At 37.8% G+C, this 22,797-nt stretch overlaps 1 protein-coding gene across 9 annotated transcripts in view; it reads left to right on the top strand.

The window, feature by feature from the left end:
* LOC123499605 (leucine-rich repeat-containing protein 45-like) overlaps nt 1–22,797 on the top strand; it is a 61,614-nt gene that overhangs the window by 25,233 nt on the left and 13,584 nt on the right. For 8 of the 9 annotated variants that reach the window (XM_045247878.1, XM_045247883.1, XM_045247884.1 and 5 more), the window contains 9 exons: nt 418–589; nt 1,967–2,180; nt 2,400–2,477; nt 4,269–4,380; nt 4,600–4,706; nt 10,429–10,578; nt 10,802–10,975; nt 11,311–11,447; nt 15,262–15,435. In XM_045247878.1, the coding sequence (XP_045103813.1) occupies nt 418–589; nt 1,967–2,180; nt 2,400–2,477; nt 4,269–4,380; nt 4,600–4,706; nt 10,429–10,578; nt 10,802–10,975; nt 11,311–11,447; nt 15,262–15,433 (1,316 nt within the window). In that variant the 3' untranslated portion in view covers nt 15,434–15,435. Of the gene's footprint in view, nt 1–417; nt 590–1,966; nt 2,181–2,399; nt 2,478–4,268; nt 4,381–4,599; nt 4,707–10,428; nt 10,579–10,801; nt 10,976–11,310; nt 11,448–13,147; nt 13,434–15,261; nt 15,436–22,797 lie in introns of those variants that run through there. The other variant, XM_045247886.1, reaches the window with a different exon arrangement.

Raw genomic sequence — 22,797 nt, 5'->3', positions numbered from 1 at the left:
AAAAAACCGCATGTAGAAAAGACATTAAGAAATATAGTTTTCCAAACAGAAGCATAAAAATATGAAACAATTTGGATGAAACAGTGGTTCAAGCAAGAAATATTCTCTCACACACACACACACACACACTGGGTAGAATTATTTGTCTTCCTCTTCTACCATATTGTGAAATTTCACTTCTTTAATTTAAATAAAAACTTGTTCTTAGGAGTTTCCATGTGAAGATCAACTGGCATTTCCAGGCTCTTTATTTTTTTGTATCCTTGTGTTTCCATTTAGGTTAATAAAGACTTTATTGTGAAAGAAAATCAAATTTAATGTTCTGCTTACCCAGCTATTTGGATATCTGTCTTTCTAAAATTTACATACCTATTTAAAGTCATTCTGTTAATATACAATGTCTTCATTTCTCTCCAGATAATCAGATTAGTAAAAACAAGCTTTTGTCTCTGAAAGAAAAAGAGTACATAGGACAGACAACTTTGCTGAAGGAGCAGCTACAGAGGCAGGAACGTTACTCCACTCAGCAACTCAAGCAGTTAGAAGTTGATCTAGCCCAAAGAGATAAGGCACTGAACAAAACTATACAGTAAGTTATGCCTCTTATATGAGTTAGTAGTCTTTGATTGATAGCAAAAATAAAAAAAATTTGACATACATACCTTCTCTACCTGGTATACCATTCATTAGTGAAAAAGGGCAACTCATTTTAGATAGAAGTATGAGAAATTTGTTACAACATATTCATTATTTTTCATTAAACTGAATTACTTTTATTCTTTCCCTCTGGGATGCCAGTTCACATTTAGGGAAAGTGCATTTGTCAAATGAGAAATATGTTACGGTACAATATGGTGAATCAGATCTTTTGTTCAGTATTATTACAGATATTACCAGAAATGATGCTCAACTGAACCTCATGTAATGTGAATAATGCAGATTACTTCCCTCTTCTCTAAAAACCTTGAGACTGTGATGTAAAGGAATGTGGATGTACAGTAAACCCCATTTAGGTCGGATTTGGGGGTATGCCCATCCATGTTATCATTGGAAAACTAAATGCTATCCCAGAAGCCACTGTGAAGAACAGCCACAGGCATTCCTTACAGTCAGGCAAACCAACCATTTGCTTTGGGCCCCCAACATGTTCAAGAAAGTAAGAGCCCCACAAGTTCCAACCAATTTGACAATCTGTCATTGCATACAGCTGTACTGTGACAAGGTATAGACCTCATGAATTTAGCTGTCTGAAATATCCTGAAGAAGCCCATGAGTCAAACTATCTACATGTTACATGTCCTGAGGGCTCCATACAAATTTCTGCTTGGGACCCTTGTGGAAAACACCACTGGAACAACACTGATAACAACAAACACAGCAAAAGTCAGCCAAGAACACAAAGTCTGCACAGAGAGTGGATGGCATTTCCAGTTTGCATACTATTGTAAACACTAGCTGGTTATGTGGTATGAACAGTATAGGGGAAAAAACAATGTTTGATATTTAAGTTATGCATCTATTTAATTTTTTAACATGTATCCATTTGTTCTGGCACACATCAAATTTTTTCTTAAGCACCAGCAACATTTACCATGTTAGAGTGTTCCCTGATATCACCTCTTTCAACAGCACCATGCACCTCACTACAGTTTCAGTTAATGGTTATTTCCTGTTCCCTTCATTTGGATAACTCAGTAACACAAGATGTGATATTTTTCCATAGAATACTACATTAGGTATGTATCCAATGTCTGCTGAGTGTCCAGCATTACCTGTATATTGCAGAGAACAAAATGGGATATATACATATATTTATCCAAAAACAAAAGTATCTGATTTTCCAACATACTCAAGATATTTGAGCCTGACAGATGGGGTTCACTGTATGCATATTCTTGTCTTAGCTACTCTCCTTTATGGCAATGTGAGCAGGGTGTATTAATAAAAAGATTTTTCAATTTTGCAGGGAAGGGGAGTTTCAGACTGGAAAATTGCAAGAGCAGCTTTCCAGCAAGTCATTAGAATTGGTGGCATTAAAAACCAAATATGAATTGATCACCTCAGCTCTCCACTTGAGTCAGGAGAGAGTATCACTTCTGGAAGAGAGGAATTGTTCTCTAGAAGAAGATCTAAAGTCTAGTCAGGAGTCAGCCACCTTAGAAAAGACTAAATTGAAAGAAGTAAGCTTTTTGAATTTGCAGTTTGATGTGTCTTATATTAGAGAAAGATAAATTTTGCAAGAGTCAAGTCTCCATGAATTAAACATTGTCATTACCAAATCAGTTTATTATATTTTGTGTGTGTTTATAGCAATCATCCATAGATGCTGTCATTAGTCATTGTTCTGTGACCAGTATCCAATGCCTTTTATTACATAAATGCACCACTGTGCTCCTCAGGCTTTGGATTCTACACAGGCTCAACACAGTGAAGAGATTCATGCATTGCACACCACTATAACTCAACTGCAGACAAAGGTTAGAGAGAATTTTGCACTTCAACTTATCCTTTTTATTGAATCATCATATCCTGTGGTATTTTCACTTTACACTGCTATAAATGTCAGTATCTTGTAGTCTTTTCTATCCTTCAGGAAGTCAACAGATCATGCAGGGACATCACAGAACACTTGACCTCTGATCTTTCTAAGATTTTCAATTGGGGCAGAGAAAATCTAGTAGGTTTCAATGCCTCAAAAACTCAATTCCTCCATCTATCAACTTGACACAACCTTCCAGACAACTATCCCCTCTTCTTCAATGACACTCAACTGTCTCCCTCTTCCACACTGAATATCCTTGGTCTGTCCTTTACTCATAATCTTAACTGGAAACTTTACATCTCATCTCTTGCTAAGACAGCTTCAGTGAAGTTAAATGTTCTGAGGCATCACTAGTTTTTCTTTCCCCTTCAACTGTTAACTCTGTATAAGGGCCTCATCCACCCCTGTATGGAGTACTCTTCACATGTTTGAGGGGGGTTCCACTCACACAGTTTTATTAGATAGGGTGGAGTCAAAAGCTTTTCGTCTCATCAACTCCCCTCCTCTGACTTACTGTCTTCAGCCTCTTTCTCACCGCCAAAATGTTGCATCTCTTTCTATCTTTTATCATTATTTTCATGCTAACTATTCTACTGATCTTGCTAACTGCAAGCCTCCCCTCCTCCTGTGGCCTTGCTGCACAAGGCTTTCTTCTTCCTCTCATCCTTATTCTGTCCAACTCTCTAATGCAAGAGTTAACCAGTAATCTCAATCATTCATACCTATCTCTGGTAAACTGGAACTCCCAACTTGCTTTTGTATTTCCGACTTCCTACGACTTGACTTCTTTTAAGGAGGAGGTATCAAGACATTTGCTTCCTAATTTTGGCTAATGCTTTTCTTTCTTCTAGAGAACCAGCACCCAAGTGGGCCTTTTTTTTTAAATATATTTTTTGCCCTTGGCTGGCCCTCTCTCCTACATTAAGAAAAAAGAAAAAATAAATAAAATTTGATGTATCAGAAAGATTTAAAAAAAAAAAATTTTTCTATCTTTATATTGAATAGGGTTCCAGATGGAAAAGTAGATAACAACTATAACTAAAAAAAAGTAATATTATCTTATAACTATAGAACAACTATATTATGTAATCTCTAACCTAGTAAAAAGTTTCTCTGATATTTAGTATACACTCAACCTTCTGCTATTGCACCTAATTGGTGCATCTATCACTGCACAATAGCCAAAATCACGATAGCTTAAGTGAAGAACCTATGTTAATAATTCATATTGACACTAGAACCTCTAAGCTATCATTTTTTGTGACTTTTGCCCAGTTTTATACCATATAATAATATAAAAACAAAGAAATAATACAGTATAAAAAACTATCTAATCAAGAATCATATTAATAACATGATAAGCAATCATAATAACGACATGAATAAAATGCTTCTTGCTGTTGCCAGGCACTTATATATATATATATATATATTTTTTTTTTCCATTGGTGGTGGCCCCAAAAGCCCTTGCTGCTCCTCTATTTTCATTCTCCTTGGCATAATCTATTACTTGTACTTGTTCACCATTACATGACATAATAATCTGAATGTTTTTGAATGACGGGCACATGATAGCAGTAATTTCATTTGCAATATAGAAATATGTGCAGCTTTTTTAAGTATGCGCGATAACAGTAAAATGTGCTAGCGGAAGGTGCGATAGCAGAGGATTAAGTGTATATTTAGTAGCATTTAGTATGTGTACTGTAATGCCTTTCATTTTCAGATTGGTGAGCTGAATGTAGAATCTGAAAAGCAAAAGCAACATAATTTTGATCTCAAAGAAGCCACATGCTCCTTACAAGCAGAAATTAAAGGTCTTAAAATGGAGTGTGATGGTAGGTGTGTGAAGCATTTATATCAAATCAATGTGTATATCTTTCTCTAAGACATTAGAACAAGTGAGACTCAATGACAGACTTTACTCATAAATGCCACCATGGCTAAAAATGTAGTTTTCACACCTACCTTCCTTAAATCTCCTAATTAATACAGAAAATATGATATGAAATTTTTACATTTGAACCAGAATGTTTCTTATTCTTTTTCCCAATCAGCAATGGTATCTAAAGAACAAACAAAACACAAGGAAATAATGAGGAACATTGAGAAGCAGCACTGTGCAGAAGTTCACCAATTAAAGATGGATCACCAGCAGGTTGAGGTAAGAGTTAAGTATGGAAGTATGTGTATGTATTTACCTAGTTGTATTGTACAGAGTTCGAGTAGGGCTCATAGTGTCCTGTCTCCATGTCTGCATTTATCCAATTTTTCTTTAAAGTTATGCACATTATGTGCTGTAACAACTTCATCACTCTACGTGGAAAACTGTTTACTGTATTCCAATATCCTTCACACACACGCTGCCTCATCCTAATCTTTACATGTCCTCTTGCCCTTCTAGCTTCTCCTGTCACCAGCACCAGGTTTTCTTGTCTATCTTTTCAATGCCATTTACTATTTTATACATTGTTATTAGGTCTCCTCGTTCTCTTCTATCTTGTAAGGTTGGCAGTTCCATATCCTTCAGTTTTTCTTCACATGTTAGGTCCTTTAGTTCCAGCACCATCTTTGTTGCTATCTTCTGAATCCGTTCTAATCTTCTTGTATCTTTTTTAGAGCTCGGTGACCATACCACTGCTGCATATTCCAGCTTAGGATGTATCATGCTTGTGATAATTTTTTTCATCATATCTTTGTCCCTGAATTGAAATTCTACTCTTATATTAGTCAACATTTTATATGCTAATCCAAATATCTTACTTATGTGTTTTCCAGGGTTCAGATTTTACTGTAAAATCACTCCCAGATCTTTTTCCTCTTAAGTCTTCATTATTTGTTCCTCTCCCATCAGATAGTTCCATACAGGTCTTCTTTTGCTCTTTCCTAGTTCCATTACGTTAAATTTCTTGGCATTGAACTCCAACTTCCACTTCTTACTTCACTTGTAGATTTTGTTTATATCTTTCTGCAACAGCAAACAGTTCTCTTGAGTTTTTTATTACTCTTAGCAGATTTGCATCATCAGCAAACAAATTAATATAACTGTTTACCTCATTGTGAATGTCATTTACATATATCTGGAACATAATGGGGGCTAACACTGACCCTTGTGGCACTACACTTGTTACTTTACTGCAATATGAGTATATATCTGATCACAGTTCTCATCTCCCTGTTTTTCAAATAATCCCTTATCCGGTTTAACAAAGTTCCTTGCAGTCCTCCTATGTTCTCTAGTTTCCAAAGTAGTCTACCATGAAGGACTTTATCAAAAGCCTTTTTTATATCCAGGTATACTGTGTCCACCCATCCATTTCTACTTTTCAGTCCTTCTATTACTCTTGAGTAGAAACTTAGTAAGTTCGACACACATGACCATCCAATCCTGAACCCAAATTATCTGTTCGATATAACTTGTTCTTCTTCCAGATGTTTGACCCATTTTTTTTTTATAATTTTTTCCACATACCTTTACCACAACACTTATAAGTGACACTGGCCTGTGATTTCATGGCTCAGTTGCCTTTCGTCCTTTAAATATCAGTATTATGTTGGCTCTCTTCCATTCTAGTGATACTCTCCCTTCATTTAATGATCTTGTAATCGTTTCCCAAATTGGATCTAACAGCTGCTCTTTACATTCTTTTAGCACCCAGCCTGATACACCATCTGGCCCCATTGCTTTTCTGACATCCAAATTATCCAATAATCTTCTAATATCCTCTTTGTGCACTATGATTTCCTGTAATCCTTGGCAATGCAATATCCTATTTGGTTCTCTGAAATCCTCTTCTTCATTGAACACAGTTTTGAAGCTCTCATTCATTATTTCACTCATTTTCTTTGCTGTTTGGTATGTCTTCCCTCCTTTAATTATTTTTTCTGTTGTTTCCTTATTTTTCATCTCACCATTTATAAATCTGTATAAAACCTTGGGTTCATCTTTGCTTTTTTGTATCGCATCTTTCTCAAAGTTTTTTTCTTCCTCTCTCCTTATTTGAATACAGTGGAGACTCAATACTCAAAATTAATTCGTTCCAAATGGATATTCGAGTCTTAAAAAGTTTGACTATTGATACCTATAAATCAGGCAATTCATTCGAATCTTAGCAAGACTTCAAGTTTATATATATATATATATATATATATATATATATATATATATATATATATATATATATATATATATATATATTTTTTTTTTTTTTTTTCCCAATTTTGATTTGTACATACCATAAGTGAAGGCTGGTGACTTAGAAGAGGAGGGGAGAACGATGGGGAGGAGGAGGGAGGTCACTGGAGGATGAGTCACCATCCATGAAAAAGTCTGGTGTAACTTTTCTCTTGATGTGATTCCTGTAAATCCACGAATGGAGTGCTGTGGTTCACTAAGACTTGCACTCTCACCAGATTCCTTATATTCATCACTCTTTGGTGTCATCTTAAGTTTCTAAATGAAAAAGTACCAATAGGACATAGAAGAATGTTGTCTTTCTCAAGACTGTGGCAGGACTAGGGATGCGCACCAGCATCTGGTATACCGGTATTACCAGTATTACCAGTAATACAGTATCAGAACGGTACAGTGGTGGCTGCAAGAAGGGAGATGACCAAATGTGCTGCCGTTTGATTACCAGATATTTTCACCACTATTAAGCCTTTGGTGTTAATGTAAGTTTATAAATGAAAAACAACATAGAATGCAGGAAAATGTTATTCTGATGACTGCGGCAACACAAGTCATAACTGGCGGAGGGGGAAGGGGGACGATAGGGAACCTTTGTTTACAACCATGTGTGTGTACGTTCGACTATCAGGTATTTTTTTAGTATTAAATATAACTTTTGTGTTCGGGTATTGAAAAGTTTGAGTATTTAGGCATTCGAGTATTGAGTCTCCACTGTATATTAATTTCTCGTATCCTAATACTGCTGTCTGTTATTGTCATTTCTCTGCTTTTTTACTTTCTTTCAATCTTTATCTTTTGCCTTTTTAGCTTCTGTACATCTGGCATTGTACCAAGCGTGTATACTTTTCTTAACTCTGTAAATAGGTACGTACAGGCAACCCCAGCTTAATGAACGTTCACACAACGAAATTTCGCTGCAACAAACGTTTTCTTTTACTACCATCTGCTCGTATAACGAACACCAAACTTGCTTTAACAAAATTTTATCCAGGTAATTTTTTCGAAGTTTGAAAGCCCCGCCGTATCACGCAAGCCAACAGGCTTTTGAATACACCAGCGCCTCTCATGGACAACATGCGCACCACTCACTCCCCTATCCTTTAATTTAAGACTAAGTCATTATAATGTACACTAATGTATGTATGTAAGTAACTTTATAATGTTGATGATCTTAAATTTATGAAGGAGGGAGAGTGGAGCGGGAAAGACACTATCTGGCAACCTATGGAATGTAAACAAAGGACGCATCATTGTACCACATACAAAACTTATGTACCACATTTTCACAAGGCTTTCCATTTTATTCATTGCAGAGTCACAAGTTCAGGTGGTTCTTTTAGCTTACAAGGAAGATACAGTCTCACCAGCCTTCGTAATAGTCTGCTGACTTGAAAATAGTAGAGACACTAGATGGAGTCAAGCCATGGTGGCGAGCAATGCTATTAGTTTTATTGCCTCTCTCATGTCTGTGAATAATATCCAGCTTCACTTTGAGAGTAAGAGACTTCCTTATCTTCTTAGCAATGCTAGGCGACATTGCAGGGCTGGTTGCAGGGCGTTTTGGTGGCATGTTGAGCGTGAGATGACGAGGTGGTGCTGGACCCCTGTTTTTGTTTTTAACTAAGAGCGGGGAAGGGTACGGGAGTGAGTGGTGTGCGTTTTGTCCACGAGAGGCGCTGGTGTATACAAAAGCCTGTTGGCTTGCGTGATACGGCGGGGCTTTCAAACTTGGAAAAAATTACCTGAATAAAATTTTGTTACAGCGAGTTTGGTGTTCGTTGTTCGTTATACAAGCAGATGGTAGTAAAAGGAAACGTTCTTTGTAGCAAAATTTTGTTGTGTGAACGTTTATTAAACGGGGGTTGCCTGTACTTCCACCATACTGCACTTCCTCCATACATATATTGTCACAAACCATTATTAACACTCCTCTTCCCCCTTTATCCTTCGTGTTTCTTCCCCAGCTATAATATCCCTCTTCTTTAGAGCTAACATGGATCTCCTCTTTTAATTTTGTTTATATGATGCACATTACATCCAGTCTTTATTCTTTCAAATAATCTCTAATCTCCAACATGCTGGATAACAATCTATCTATATTAGTATAAGTCAGTCTTAATTTCTTGCCTCCCCCATGACCTCCTCCTTCTTCCGTAGATACCACTTCTTTAGTCTCATATTTAGAACCCTCCAGTAGAAATTCTTTTTCTTGATCTCTGCCTTTTTCTCAAATTTTCCTTAGCTTCATTTCTTAGCACTTTCTCCTTCCGCTCTTCCAGGTTCATATCTCTTTTTATCCATTTATCCTTAGATTTAGTATCATCAGCCAGTTTCCCTTTTCTTATCATAATTTCCTCTACTGCCACCTGTGATTTCATTATCACTTTCATTGGTCTCTTATCCCCTTCACTAAATCTTCCCAACCTAATCACTTCCTCCACCTCCTGGTCCAACTTCTTTGTGCTGTCCTGGACCCGTTTGATATAATCGCTTTGGCCAATTCTCTCTCTTCACGCTGTCTCATGAATTTGTTTGAATTTATTTTTCCTTCATCCCAAAAATTAAGAAACATTTCCTCTTATCCACTGTCTCTCTCACTAGATCTTCTTTTTCCTTATTTACTTGTGTAAGTGTCCTTTGTCTATCCACTGTCTCTCTCACTAGATCTTCTTTTTCCTTATTTACTTGTGTAACAGTGTCCTTTGTCTTTTCCTGAATTTGCCTCCCTACTACCTCTGAAAATTTAACTTTTCCGTCTTCCTGTCCCTTTTTCCATGCATTTCATAATTTCTCCAGTTTGCTTTCACCCATTCCATTCTTTACTTTGTCCTCCCCATCATGCACTTTTTTTTTTAGGCTCCTTAAGGAGTCTTTGTATTCGTATCATTTTGTTTCTTTATCTCCTGCATCTCCTCTTTCATCTCTTGATTTATTTCCCTTACTTTCTCACATTCCTCTAACCTCACTTTTAGTTCTATGTTTTCTTTTATTAATTTTTCTTGTTTTTCCATCATACTCGACATCACCTCCTTCATGTATCTTATCTCTCTTTCCAAGTTTATCAGCCCCCTCATATTGCCTCTTTCTTCACTAAATCCAGAAAAGTCTTTGTCTGTATTATCATCAATCAATCACCTCAGTCCAGCAGGTGTTTTGATAAATCTCAGGTTTTCACAACATGGCGTTTGTTTTGGTCCCATACATTTGGCCGCTCCACCTAGCTCCGCCTCTCTCTCTATTTTTTATTCTATATGGTATCCAAATCTTATTTTGGAGACAGGAGAACCCTATCGCCCCTATCCCATGTACAGTACATACGGCTCCAATGCCTGCTGAAGTGCTTTTCGTGGGAGTTGCTTGGCAATGTCTTGTCTGTGTGGCAGCGTGCCTGCACACTCCTTGGCAATGCAAGGTCACTTCATTACACAAACTTGTGTATTCATGTTTTTACATCAAGGTAAATGTGTGCACTATAGCATTTGGAAGAACATGTTCATACCCATCATGTACAGGAGCAGGCAGTAGACACCTGTAATTACTCCCAGTGAGATCTGAAGTTCTGGATTAGGGAATGCCTTACCACATCAAAAACTTGGGACTTTGAAGAGGGAGGTTTGAAGAATTTGATTTTTTTTATTTGTTTCTGATTGTATTTGGAGACTGGCTTTTTTTTAATATTACTATACTTGGTTAGACAGAAATGAGGGAGAAGCTTACTAATATTGAGACCTGGAAAGCTGAAGCTCAAGCTGAGGTAGCCAGTCTTCAGGTGCAACTTTCTACTGAAAGAAGTTCATCTCAGGCTCAGCTGCTGTCTCTTAAAAAACAACTTAAAGCTGAACATGTAAGTATTATCAGCTCTATAATAACACAGATAGTCTGATATGCACGTCAAGTGTAACTTGTTTGTCAAGTTTTGAGTTTCTTTAGCCATCATCATGTCTTCTTTGGTCTGCTTTGTGATGCTGCTTAATGCTGTGATACTTTTATATAGTACATAATATCTTTCTGACTAACATTCATAGACATTATTATTCTTTGATGAAGAGATGCACTTGAAATTTTAGGCTGCAGTTGTTCGAGGACTGGAGGAGCAACTACAAGTGATAGAGGAAAGTCGTGGTGATGCAGAAGAGCGCCTCCGAAGTCAGGTGGCAGCAAATTCAATTCTTCGAGCCACCAACACCAAGCTCAATTCTCATATACATACACTTAATAATGATATCACTGAGCTGCAGGCAGTAAGTAATTGTATTGTATTTGAATTATGGTACATGCATGATTCTTTTTAGGCATCAGTGACATTATGCATATAAACTTAAAATTTATGGTCAAAAGATTGAATATTCAGAACAGTTCATCTTATCTGGCACTGTTTGCAAAGCAGGAAGCAATTAAAGACCTAAATTTTGAGTCAAAATACACATCATTCTTACTGATACTTTGCAGGAAAGATTTTTAAAGTGACAACCTATAAAGGTTCATCTGTGTGTGTGTGTGTGTGTGCGTGTGTGTTGTGTGAAATGTAAGTAAACCTTTACATTTCCCTTTTTATCTCAAATCACCTCTTTCACAGAAACTGGAGACCAAGGAAGGAGAAGTAAAAGTAGCTGAAAGACGTACTAGAGAAGAGTTTTCAGCTCAAATTGAAGAGCTGCAACAAGAGTGTAAACAGATTCCAAAACTGAACAGTATCATCTCAGAACAGAAAAGGTAACTTTTTTGTGAAGTTCTATTGAAAAAGAATTATGTATATCTAGTCAGTGATATGTGATTGGAAGCCCCACTGATGAGAGCATCACAATGCACAAACTGTCAAGCTGCTCCTTCTCATATTAAAAAAAATTACCAAGAGAAAATAACAGTGTGGCATCTTACGAAAGGACCATGTTTAGGGAAACCTAAAATAACAGATTCAGTATTTGACATATTGACATAAGGGAGAGTTATCTTTTGTAACCTCTTCTTGCTTTGGCTAACAAAATAACTATGTTTTAAAACAATGTTCTACTGAGGTGATGTGCAATGACTGGAAAATGTACAGGACACAATCACTGTAGTCTATCTATTCTAAATTGGTTGCTGGGTCTCAGTTTGGGATGAAAATCCCTGTTGTCATATCTTGAGGAAAACAGGAGTATATCCTGGTGACAACTGTATTGAGCAACAGAAAATGAGTATTATACACATAAAATTAATACATCATCAATAAGCTACAATATATTTTGAACAGTAACCCAATTGTCCACATCCTCGGACTGATACCAGGTGGCCAGTTTAGAGTAGACAATTATATAAGTGATAGTTTCACTAGAATGATGAAACAAATGGGGGAAAAAAAAAAAACGAAAAATAAAACATATAACTATTGCAGCTGAAAGATTTAAGTGTCTTGGTGAAGAAATGGGGAGATGAGGAACTGATGTGCCTCACTCCAAACATAGTAGTGGCTGAGGAGTCTCGCAAAATGTTTGTTGTTGTAGTTGTTTTCTTGTAAGCTGATGATATATATACTTTTAACTGTCCCTTGATACCATGTAAGCTGTTGTCAAACATTTTGGGGTAGCCAATCACATTTGTAGTGAGACATCCCCTTGTGTACCACATCTCTGCTTCTTCACACATTTTTCAATTTGTTTCAACATTTTACTGAAACTGTTAACACTCATATCATATAATTGTGGCATTATTTATGTTTTCCAGGCATTGTACATCATCTCAGTATATAAAATACAAAAGTTAATAATGTCTATATGTTAAACAATGAATCCGTTGTTCTATTTTCAAAATTATATGATAACTAGTCTAAGTTATTATGTAGTTATTTTCTCCCAACAGATTTTTTTCAGACCAAGGAATGAGTTACCAGTTTCTGCAATGTGATGCTCACAGAAGATAATCTAATTGCATGTGTGTGTGGGTGGGTGCATGCATGTGTGCGTTATTTTTTTTTTTTTTTTTTTTTTTTTTTTTCCCGTAGGGAAGAGGGCCAGCCAAGGGCAAAAAAAAAAAAAAAAGAAAGTTAGAAAAAGGCCCACTTGAGCGCTGGCTCTCCAAAGAGTTCAAAAAGTGCCAAAATCGTCAGCCAGAATTAGGGGAGCAAATGCCTCGATACCTCCCTCTTAAAGGAAGACTTTTCATCATCTTAGAGTGTTCTCTTGTTTGTCTTTCTCCATCTTCAGTCAGTGATGCCAGGTTTTGTCTGTCTATCTTTTCTTTTACATATGGTTCACTGTCATATACATTGTTATTAGATCTCCTCTTTCTATGTGCGTGTATGGGTGTCTCTGTGTCTGTATGTGCATGTATTTACATGCATGTGAAGACATATACAGTAAATCCTCATTTTGCGATAGTTTGGTTTATGATAAATTCACAGATACGATAGTTGACAATTACTATCATTTTTTCAGTTTACAATAAAAAATTCGCAGTTTCCTGTCAAACTTGTTGGTGTGACTGCCGCCGCACCACAGCCAACTACGAACTAGTCACTCTCATGCCGCTACTGCAAACACAGTGAAACGTCATGCTCGGTGATATGCTGACACTATTCTCTGCATTTAATACCAATCCCTGTCCAAAATGTCAAAGAAACGTACAGTGGTACCTCGACATACGGTTTTAATTTGTTCCGTGACGATTGTTGTATATATAATAAAAAATTGTATAACAAATCAATTTTTCCCATAGAAATTAAATGAATGAAAATAGAAATAATTTGTGATATGAATTTACCCCCACCAAAAAAAAAATTAAAATTAACATGCTTTAAATACCAACCAAATATAGATTTAATATGAGATAAATACAATGTTTATTGTATGCATGATATAAATTAACTATATTGCCCAAAATAACAACTTAACCTGCAAAACTCAAGACACATCAATATACGTTCATCACACAAGACTCAGGGCACGTCGATAGACATTTAGGCTTTTTAAGGCTATATTTTGGCTATTTTCTTCCTGTTTTCTTTGCTTGTGAGCTGGCAACACTCATCAGAAGTAAACATATGCTCTACGTCACTGTGTCACCAACGATGAATGGTAGGAGTGACAGTGATTTCACTGTGTCTGGTTCCGCCATCTCTCCTGCGCGCCTTACTCTTATACCTCAGGTCTCTCGCCATGTTATGGGGAGACAACTTTTGAATGAGAGTGGTATCAGAACAGGAGAGAGAGAGAGGATACAGGGGGCCCATTTTCTCCCGCTCTAGCCAAGGCCGCTGAACCCGATTGGAAGTAAGGTCATGTAAACCGATGATACTACCTCATTCAACCTGTGATATTTTGGTAACCATGACATTGAGAGACTTCTGTTTTTTTGCATTGCAGTGGAAGAGTTGCTTGTGGGCAGAACACCATTTGTACTCACTCATTTATTGAATTTCTAAGTGTAATCAATATGTGAATACAGGCTATTTTGTGTGTTTCTCGCCAAACTTTTACTTTTGAGACTCATGATCTTGAGTTCACAAAACTTAAGAAAAAATGCATACTGCCGAGGAGCACAGACACATACATTCACAAAGGATGAACAATGATACACAACGCTGGCTGAATGTTCAGGTGGACGCGGGTAGCCGAGCGATCGCTGCGCCACCTATCAATGGCTATTCGTATCTTAAAAATATTGTCGTATTTCAAGGCGTAAAGTATATGAAATTTTTCGTCTTATATAAAAATATTGTATGTTGGTGCGATCGTATCTCGAGGTATTACTGTAATTTAGATCGTGGTGAAGACATCAAGACAACAAAAAGCTTTCAGTTTTATTGACTGCAATGGAATTGCTGCAAGAACATGACCCTAACCCGAAAAGAAGTAGCAATGTGGTTAATCAAGTGGAACAGGCAATGAAAATCTACAGCGAATTATATGACAAACATAAAAAGGCGAAACAGTCCACAATCTCAGCTTTTTTCAAACCTGTAGCTAGACCATCCACTTCACCCACTGGACCTTTAACTTCGTTAATTAAAGCTGGGTCATCAACTTCAAGTGACCAGTTTGAAGGATATGATTCACCTGCTTCACACTCGGCCGATGCGTCACCCACTTCATCTGCCACATCAGCTGATCATTCTCCCGTGAGCCCTCCTTCCGAGTAAGGCAGGCAAGGTCCCTGCTGTCCCTTAGCCTCAGGAGGAACAAAGGAAGGGCAAAAATAGTCCTCTAGCCACAGAGAGGACCTATACAGAAGATTAACATTAAGAAAGATGAGTAAAACTTTTTTTTTTTTTTTTTTTTTTCTGGTAATACATGGCTTGTCCAGTTTGTTTACTTTTTTCAATTGACTTTTGTACTGAGCCAGAACGTATTCCTATCTAATACATGTAAAAATGGGTTCCGTTTATGCTAATTTCGCTTTACGATAAGGTTTTAAGGCACTTATTTCTATCATAAATCGAGGACTTACTGTACATGAAATTTTGAATTAAAAGTACTTACCACTTCATCACCAGGATGCTTTGTATGAAGTATACCAGAAGTAACACATTATTATTATTATTGCCTTTCAGACTAATAACTGACTTAGAACACGAGAATGAACTTCACAAACGAGAAACAAAGCTGAAAAAAGAAGAACTGAAGAAGGTCCATGAAGATGAAGCACGGAGGGTTGCCATGCTGCACTCTGCTTTCATGTCATACTTCAATTCCTCTCCTGGATCACCACCAAAGTCAAATTGAAGGTATTTATGATTTTTCATGTTGCATGCTTATAACGTTAAACCATTTATCATTTCAACCTGTGGCTTCATACAACTTGAGTCCACATATTATCCCAACCTTACATTTCAATGTAATTTATTTTGATTTTTTTTTTGTAGTCCATGCATGCTTTCTGTGCTTCTCTTGTCCTATGCTGGGCTGAGTATTTTTCTAACTCCTGAGGTGTTAATTTGCAATGCTTTTTTATGATAATGATGATGTTTATGAGTACCCAATCTCATCAATCCTCATTAAGTCTCATGGAACCTGAATAATTTATCAGAGGTCAGTGTGATGGTAAGGATTCTTTTCTTTATAGAAAAATGCTTGATTTTAAGTGTGGGCACCATGACTGTCTTAACTTATTAGGTTAAAGATAAACATTTGCAATTGCTTCATGTATTTTACCAGTTCATATTTTATGACTTGTAACATAATGTAGAAGCCTTAATGAAACACATTGATGTTAGGACTTGCTCTTAATTGTCCAAACTCGAAATTCATTTTCACTGATTCTGCAAAACTCAGTACAAAATACATCTTATGAAAATTGCACCTTAATTCACATAGGAGTACTGACATCAAACAGTCACACACAGTCACACACACTCCATATTATTTACACTTACTCATTCTAAAATATTCATTGAAACCTTATCATTATCTATTTTACATAAAAGGTCACAACAATTAAGCAATTTAGAGATTGTTTATTTACTCATATAGGTTTTCTATAGTTGAGTAAAACGTTCAGAAAAATATGTCAAGATGCCACAGATGCTTCAAATAACTACTGATTTATAAAATTCCTTTTTTAAGTTTGTTGCCAAATCTTCCTCCACAAATTTAGTTATATTGCAACCTATGGCAGCTAAGATAGGATCAGGGTGTGAGTGCAGTGCTGCTGCTTCCCTAAACAAAAGAAGGTGGATCACCTCCTAAGGGACATGTGGTGGGTGACTCTTGTCTGTGTGAGGTCACCTATACCTTGTCATTCACAATGAGTTCATTTTATTTTCATTATTTATTTTTTGTTTATATATATATATATATATATATATATATATATATATATATATATATATATATATATATATATATATATATATATATATATTGAATATGATAGAAGTAGCATGTCAGGACAAGGTCACTACCTAATCAGGACCTCGGTCAGGATGGCACCCAGTTGCCTTCATATTGGAGCAATAAGAGCAAGAGAAGAGACGAGCATAGAGGAAATTTCATCTATAATTAGTCCGTAAAAAGTAGAGAAACCTTCAAAAGACATAGCCAGAATTGTTGGTGTGGGTGAAAGAACTGTGCAGTAATAGACAAAACAATTTTGTTTTGGCAGAAAGGTGCTATGGAGGCATTGCTTTACTGTCCTCACTGACATCTCACCCAGTAATCAAGGATTTTGTTCCTTTACTAAATGTGCAGTCAGAAGTCAATTTGCATCCACTTTCCATTTTATCATATTCATTATGGAGAGAAGAGGTTTCTAGGCTTGATGCAGTGGTGTTGCCACCTCTCCACCATCAAAAAATTATTTGTTTCATTACTGTACAGTTCTCTCACTCACAACTGTTCTGGTTATATCTTTAGTAAGCTTCTATGCTATGTACAGGCTTGTGAAGCTTCCTCTTTGCTCAAGCCATATTGGCACTAGGCCACAAAATACAAAGGCAACTATAGTCCGTTCATCCAAAGAATCCAGGCCGAAACTGCTAGTTCGGTTGGCAGCCCTGCCCATCCCGCCACTAAACCTTCCCGACACTTAAATTTTCTTCAAGTACATATATTTTTCTTCACTTAACTCAATAGATATAGAAATTTATAGCTTGAAGAAAAATAAATGTACTTGTAGAAAATTTAAGTGTCGGGAAGGTTTAGTGGTGGCAGGGGTGGGCTGGGCTGCCAACCGAACTAGCAGTTTCGGCCTGGATTCTTTGGATGAACGGACTATAGGTGCAGAGAAAAAGAGACATAGAGGTGGAAAAGCTCACAAATCCTTCCACTAGCTTGGCTAGAAAGTAACTGTAGGATTATTATTATTTTTTTTTTTATATGCTTCTTACATGCCAGATGAACAATATGCACCTTAGCTCAGGTTGGTCAGTGTTAGAAAGGGTTGAAATGATTTGCACCACTGCATTAATCAGTAACCTGTTTGCGACTAATGCAATGGCAGGTACTGTAATCTAGCAGGTACTGTAATCTAAAGGTACATTTACGGAAGTGGCAGGAATACCTGGCAGTTGTTGTGAAGCTGGTGAGTTGCTGTATATTGAAAAAAATGGCTTTTCATAATTACCATATTGCTGTTATACCAATATTTTCTTTACTGACACTTATAAAATGTTATCTATATTTTCTAGACTGATGCACACAAAACTTTAATGTCATTTACTCACTGTTTCCTGTAAAGATTTGACAATTATAAATTTCTCACAAAATAAAGCAAAACACAGTCATATAGAGTATTTATTACTTGGAATTACTATTAAATCCTGAAGTATGTTTAACTCATTGATCCCAAATCAGTCAGACCAATTTGAGGGGAAAGGCCAGTCCAAGTTACCAAGAGAAACTTTTTTTTCACATTTTTCTTGCTTTTTATCAGTAACAGTTGATAGACTATAGACCATTGGTCTTTATAATGTATTAGGTGAATAGATAATAGGTACTACATATATGGTGCTCTCTCTCTCTCTCTCTCTCTCTCTCTCTCTCTCTCTCTCTCTCTCTCTCTCTCTCTCTCTCTCTCTCTCTCTCACACACACACACACACACACACACACACACACACACACACACACACACACACACACACACATGATGACTATAGGTGTGGAAACAAGGACAGCACAAGCATAGCTCTTTACCTGTAAAACACAACTATGTAAACACACACACACACACACACACACACACACACACACACACACCGCATAGTGTAGTGGTTAGCACGCTCGACTCACAATCGAGAGGGCCGGGTTCGAGTCCCGGTAAGCAGCGAGGCAAATGGGCAAGCCTCTTAATGTGTGGCCCGTTCACTTAGTAGTAAATAGGTACGGGATGTAACTCGAGGGGTTGTGGCCTCGCTTTCCCGGTGTGTTGTGTGTTGATGTGGTCTCAGTCTTACCCAAAGATCGGTCTATGAGCTCTGAGCTCGCTCCGTAATGGGGAAGACCAGCAGGCAACCGAGGTGAATTACACACACACACACACACACACACACACACACACACACACACACACACACACACACACACACACACACACACACACACACACACACACACACACACACACACACACACACACACACACACACACACACACACACACACACACACACACACACACACACACACACACACACACACACACACACACACACACACACACACACACACACACACACACACACAAGCCATGTCATGGAAATGGGAAAGAGTGAAAGACGACCCGTGGGAATCTATAAGATGGGAGATGGAGTAGAACTAGAGAAAGTAAAAAAGGAAAAGGACTTAGGAGTGACGATGGAAGAAAGCAATCAACCAGTAAGCCATATTGATAGAATTTTTAGAGAAACATATAATTTGCTAAGGAATATTGGAGTAGCATTTCACCACATGGACAAAGAAATGATGAAGAAATTGATAAGTACTTTAATAAGACCCAGATTTGAATATGCAGGAGTAGTGTGGACCCCTTATAAAAAGAAACACATAAGGAAATTGGAGAGACTACAGAAAATGGCTACAAGAATGGTTCCAGAATTTGAAGGGATGACATATGAGGAGAGACTAAAGGCTATGGATCTACCAACCCTGGAACAAAGAAGGGAGAGAGGAGACCTGATACAAGTTTTTAAATTGATCAATGGAATGGACCAAGTGGATAATGAGAAACTGATCCTGAGAGAAGAATATGACATTCGAAGCACAAGATCGCATAGTAAAAAGCTGAAAAAAGGAAGATGTCTGAGAAGATGTTAAAAAATATAGTTTCCCGCAAAGATGTATTGAGACGCGGAACAGTTTAAATTCGATTCCCCGGCCGGGTGGAGATATTTGGATGTGTCTCCTTTCACGTGTAGCCCGTTCACCTAGCAGTGAGTAGGTACGGGATGTAAATCGAGGAGTTGTGACCTTGTTGTCCCGGTGTGTGGTGTGTGCCTGGTCTCAGACCTATCCCAAGATCGGAAATAATGAGCTCTGAGCTCGTTCCGTAGGGTAACGTCTGGCTGTCTCGTCAGAGACTGCAGCAGATCAAACAGTGAATTACACACACACACACACACACACACACACACACACACACACACACACACACACACACACACACACACACACACGCCCGGTAGCTCAGTGGTTAGAGCGCTGGCTTCACAAGCCAGAGGACCAGGGTTCCATTCCCTGGCCGGGTGGAGATATTTGGGTGTGTCTCCTTTCACGTGTAGCCCCTGTTCACCTAGCAGTGAGTAGGTACGGGATGTAAATCAAGGAGGTGAAACAAACAAACAGTGAAACACACACACGGCCCGGTAGCTCAGTGGTTAGAGCGCTGGCTTCACAAGCCAGATGACCGGGGTTCGATTCCCCGGCCGGGTGGAGATATTTGGGTGTGTCTCCTTTCACATGTAGCCCCTGTTCACCTAGCAGTGAGTAGGTACAGGATGTAAATCAAGGAGTTGTGACCTTGTTGTCCCGGTGTGTGGTGTGTGGCTGGTCTCAGGCCTATCTGAAGATCAGAAACAAAGAGCTTTGAGCTCGTTCTGGAACAGTTTAAACGAAGAAGTAGTGTCTGCAACGAGTGTGCATACTTTTAAAGTAAGATTGGATAAGTGTAGATATGGAGACGGGGCCACACGAGCGTAATGCCCAGGCCCTGTAAAACTACAACTAGGTAAACACACACACACACACACACACACACACACACACACACACACACACACACACACACACACACACACACACACACAGACAGACAGACACACACACACACACACACACACACACACACACACACACACACACACACACACACACACACACACACACACACACACACACGCACGCACGCACGCACCATCGAGAGAGCCCGAGTTTGATTCCCGGGACAGGTCAGAGGTCATTTGGGCAAGACTTCTATTCAAGTGTGTGGCCCCTGTTCACCTAGCAGTAATTAGGTAACTGGTGTAAGACGGAACTTGTGACCCGCTGCTGGATAGGAGAAACAAACTCCGAACAAAAACACTGGAGTAGTAGTGTGGGAGGTGCAACCTGTCTGGTATATCTTGTAAGAATTGGTCAAGTTTTGCTTTGAATTGGTCTCGGGTGACATTAGTGAGAGCTCTTAAGTATTGTGATAGTAAGTTAGAGTGTTGGATCCTTTATGGAAAAGGAATTGCTCCTCAGCGTCTACACTCTGGTAAGGGTATGACGATGAACTCTGCTTATGTTACAGTGTCTGCCTAGTCATTGGTTGTCATAGAAGCATAGGTCCATGTCATTGGTACATACGCCCTGCCTATTACTTAAACAATCTGGTATTACTTTCTACATCGTACCAAAGAGTAGAGTTTTTGGCTATTGATTCACTCCTAATAGTTTAGATGTCTTACACAGTTAATGTGTAAGAATCTGGTATTACTCTCTACGTCGTACCAAAGAGTAGAGTTTGTGGCTATTGATTCACTCCTAATAGTTTAGATGTCTTACAGTTAATGTGTGGTAGGTAAATGACCTTTGTACCAATTCAAGTGCTTGGATCTCCAAGGGGACCACAGCTGGCAGCAATATTCCAACGAGGGAACAAGCAGCAATTTGTACAAGGTCAACGTCAATATGGGGGATCCTGTTTTAAAGCTGCAAAGTATTTAACCCATTTGGCCATGCACTTTTTTAACTGTACATATTAGCAATGGATAGCAGAGGCAGTCCATAAGGTCATTTACCTACCACATATTAAGTGTAAGACATCTAAATTATTGGGTGGGAATCAGTACCCTCAAACTTTACTCTCTGAAGCAATGTAGGGAGTGATACCTGATTCTTTATGTCTGAAAGATAATGCAGGGCCTGTTTACCAATGACATAGACCCATGTTTTGACGACCACCAACGACTAAGCCAACTCTGTAACTTAGTGGAGTTCACCCTTGCACACTTACCAGAGTGCAGACACTGAGGAGCAATTCATTTTCCATACAGGGTCCAACACTAACTTGCTACACAATACTTAAGAGCTCTCACTAATGTCACTCGAAACTAATTCAAAGCAAACCTTGACCAATTCACCTTAACCAATTCTTACAAGATATACCAGACAAGTCACACCTCCCACACTACTACTCCAATACCCCAACCAGACAAGTCACACCTCCCACACTACTACTCCAATACCCCAACCAACTCAATACCAGGCTGGTTGGCTTTTTGACGGGCTATCAGTGACTTCACATACCCTGAGAAAGCGACCCTGAAGCAGATACCACATCCAATGCCGCTGACTGCTTACGACTCTTTCACAAGATTCACAACACACACACAATTTATATCCTATATTGTGAAAACTAAATTTATTATTTTTACTATCTTTTTAGATGTATCACACAAGTAGTTTAACAAAATGTGATACACTATATCCATACCCTCATCTTACCCAAGCTGCCAAATTAGACTGGTTTTAATATAGTAATCGAAGACCCCACAAATTTTTTATTTTTATCCCTGTCAATGAAACTTGCATCAAAATGACATATATGTTTACATTCTTTGTTTATAACTCATCTTGAAGTTAAAGACAATTGATACATTTGGACTCCAATAGCTTGTGTGAAGTGTCTCAATAAGGCTACTGTTTTGCAGTAAATGTTAACTTTATTTCTTCTTGTCTTATTCTTCAATAGTTGGTATTGTACTGGCTGTAATTTATATATGTTAACTTTATTTCTTGTCTTATTCTTCAATAATTGGTATTGTACTGCCTGTAATTTATATACAACTCATTATAAATCATGTATATTTAATTAATTTCTGTGAAATCATGGGGATCAGATAGGAGATAGGGCCTTCTCAAGGCTAGGGGCAGGTTTCATCTTTAAAAGTATTATAATTGACAGTCCTGATGTACTGCAAACTTCATATTTAATTTTTCTGGGCTCACTTTGCAATTCAATTTCAACAATAAAACTAAAATGTTTTTAATGTATTGACCAGTGATGACTTCCTCTGCTCATGTGAGATTAAATTTTTATCAGTTTTAGAATGTGTTTTGCACACTTAGTATTTTTATAATGGCAGTTTTGAAGAAGCTATGTATCTTTAC

The sequence above is a fragment of the Portunus trituberculatus genome, chromosome 50 (genome assembly GCF_017591435.1).
Source record: "Portunus trituberculatus isolate SZX2019 chromosome 50, ASM1759143v1, whole genome shotgun sequence".
NCBI lineage: Eukaryota > Metazoa > Arthropoda > Malacostraca > Decapoda > Portunidae > Portunus > Portunus trituberculatus.
This window is presented reverse-complemented; position numbering and strand designations above follow the sequence as displayed.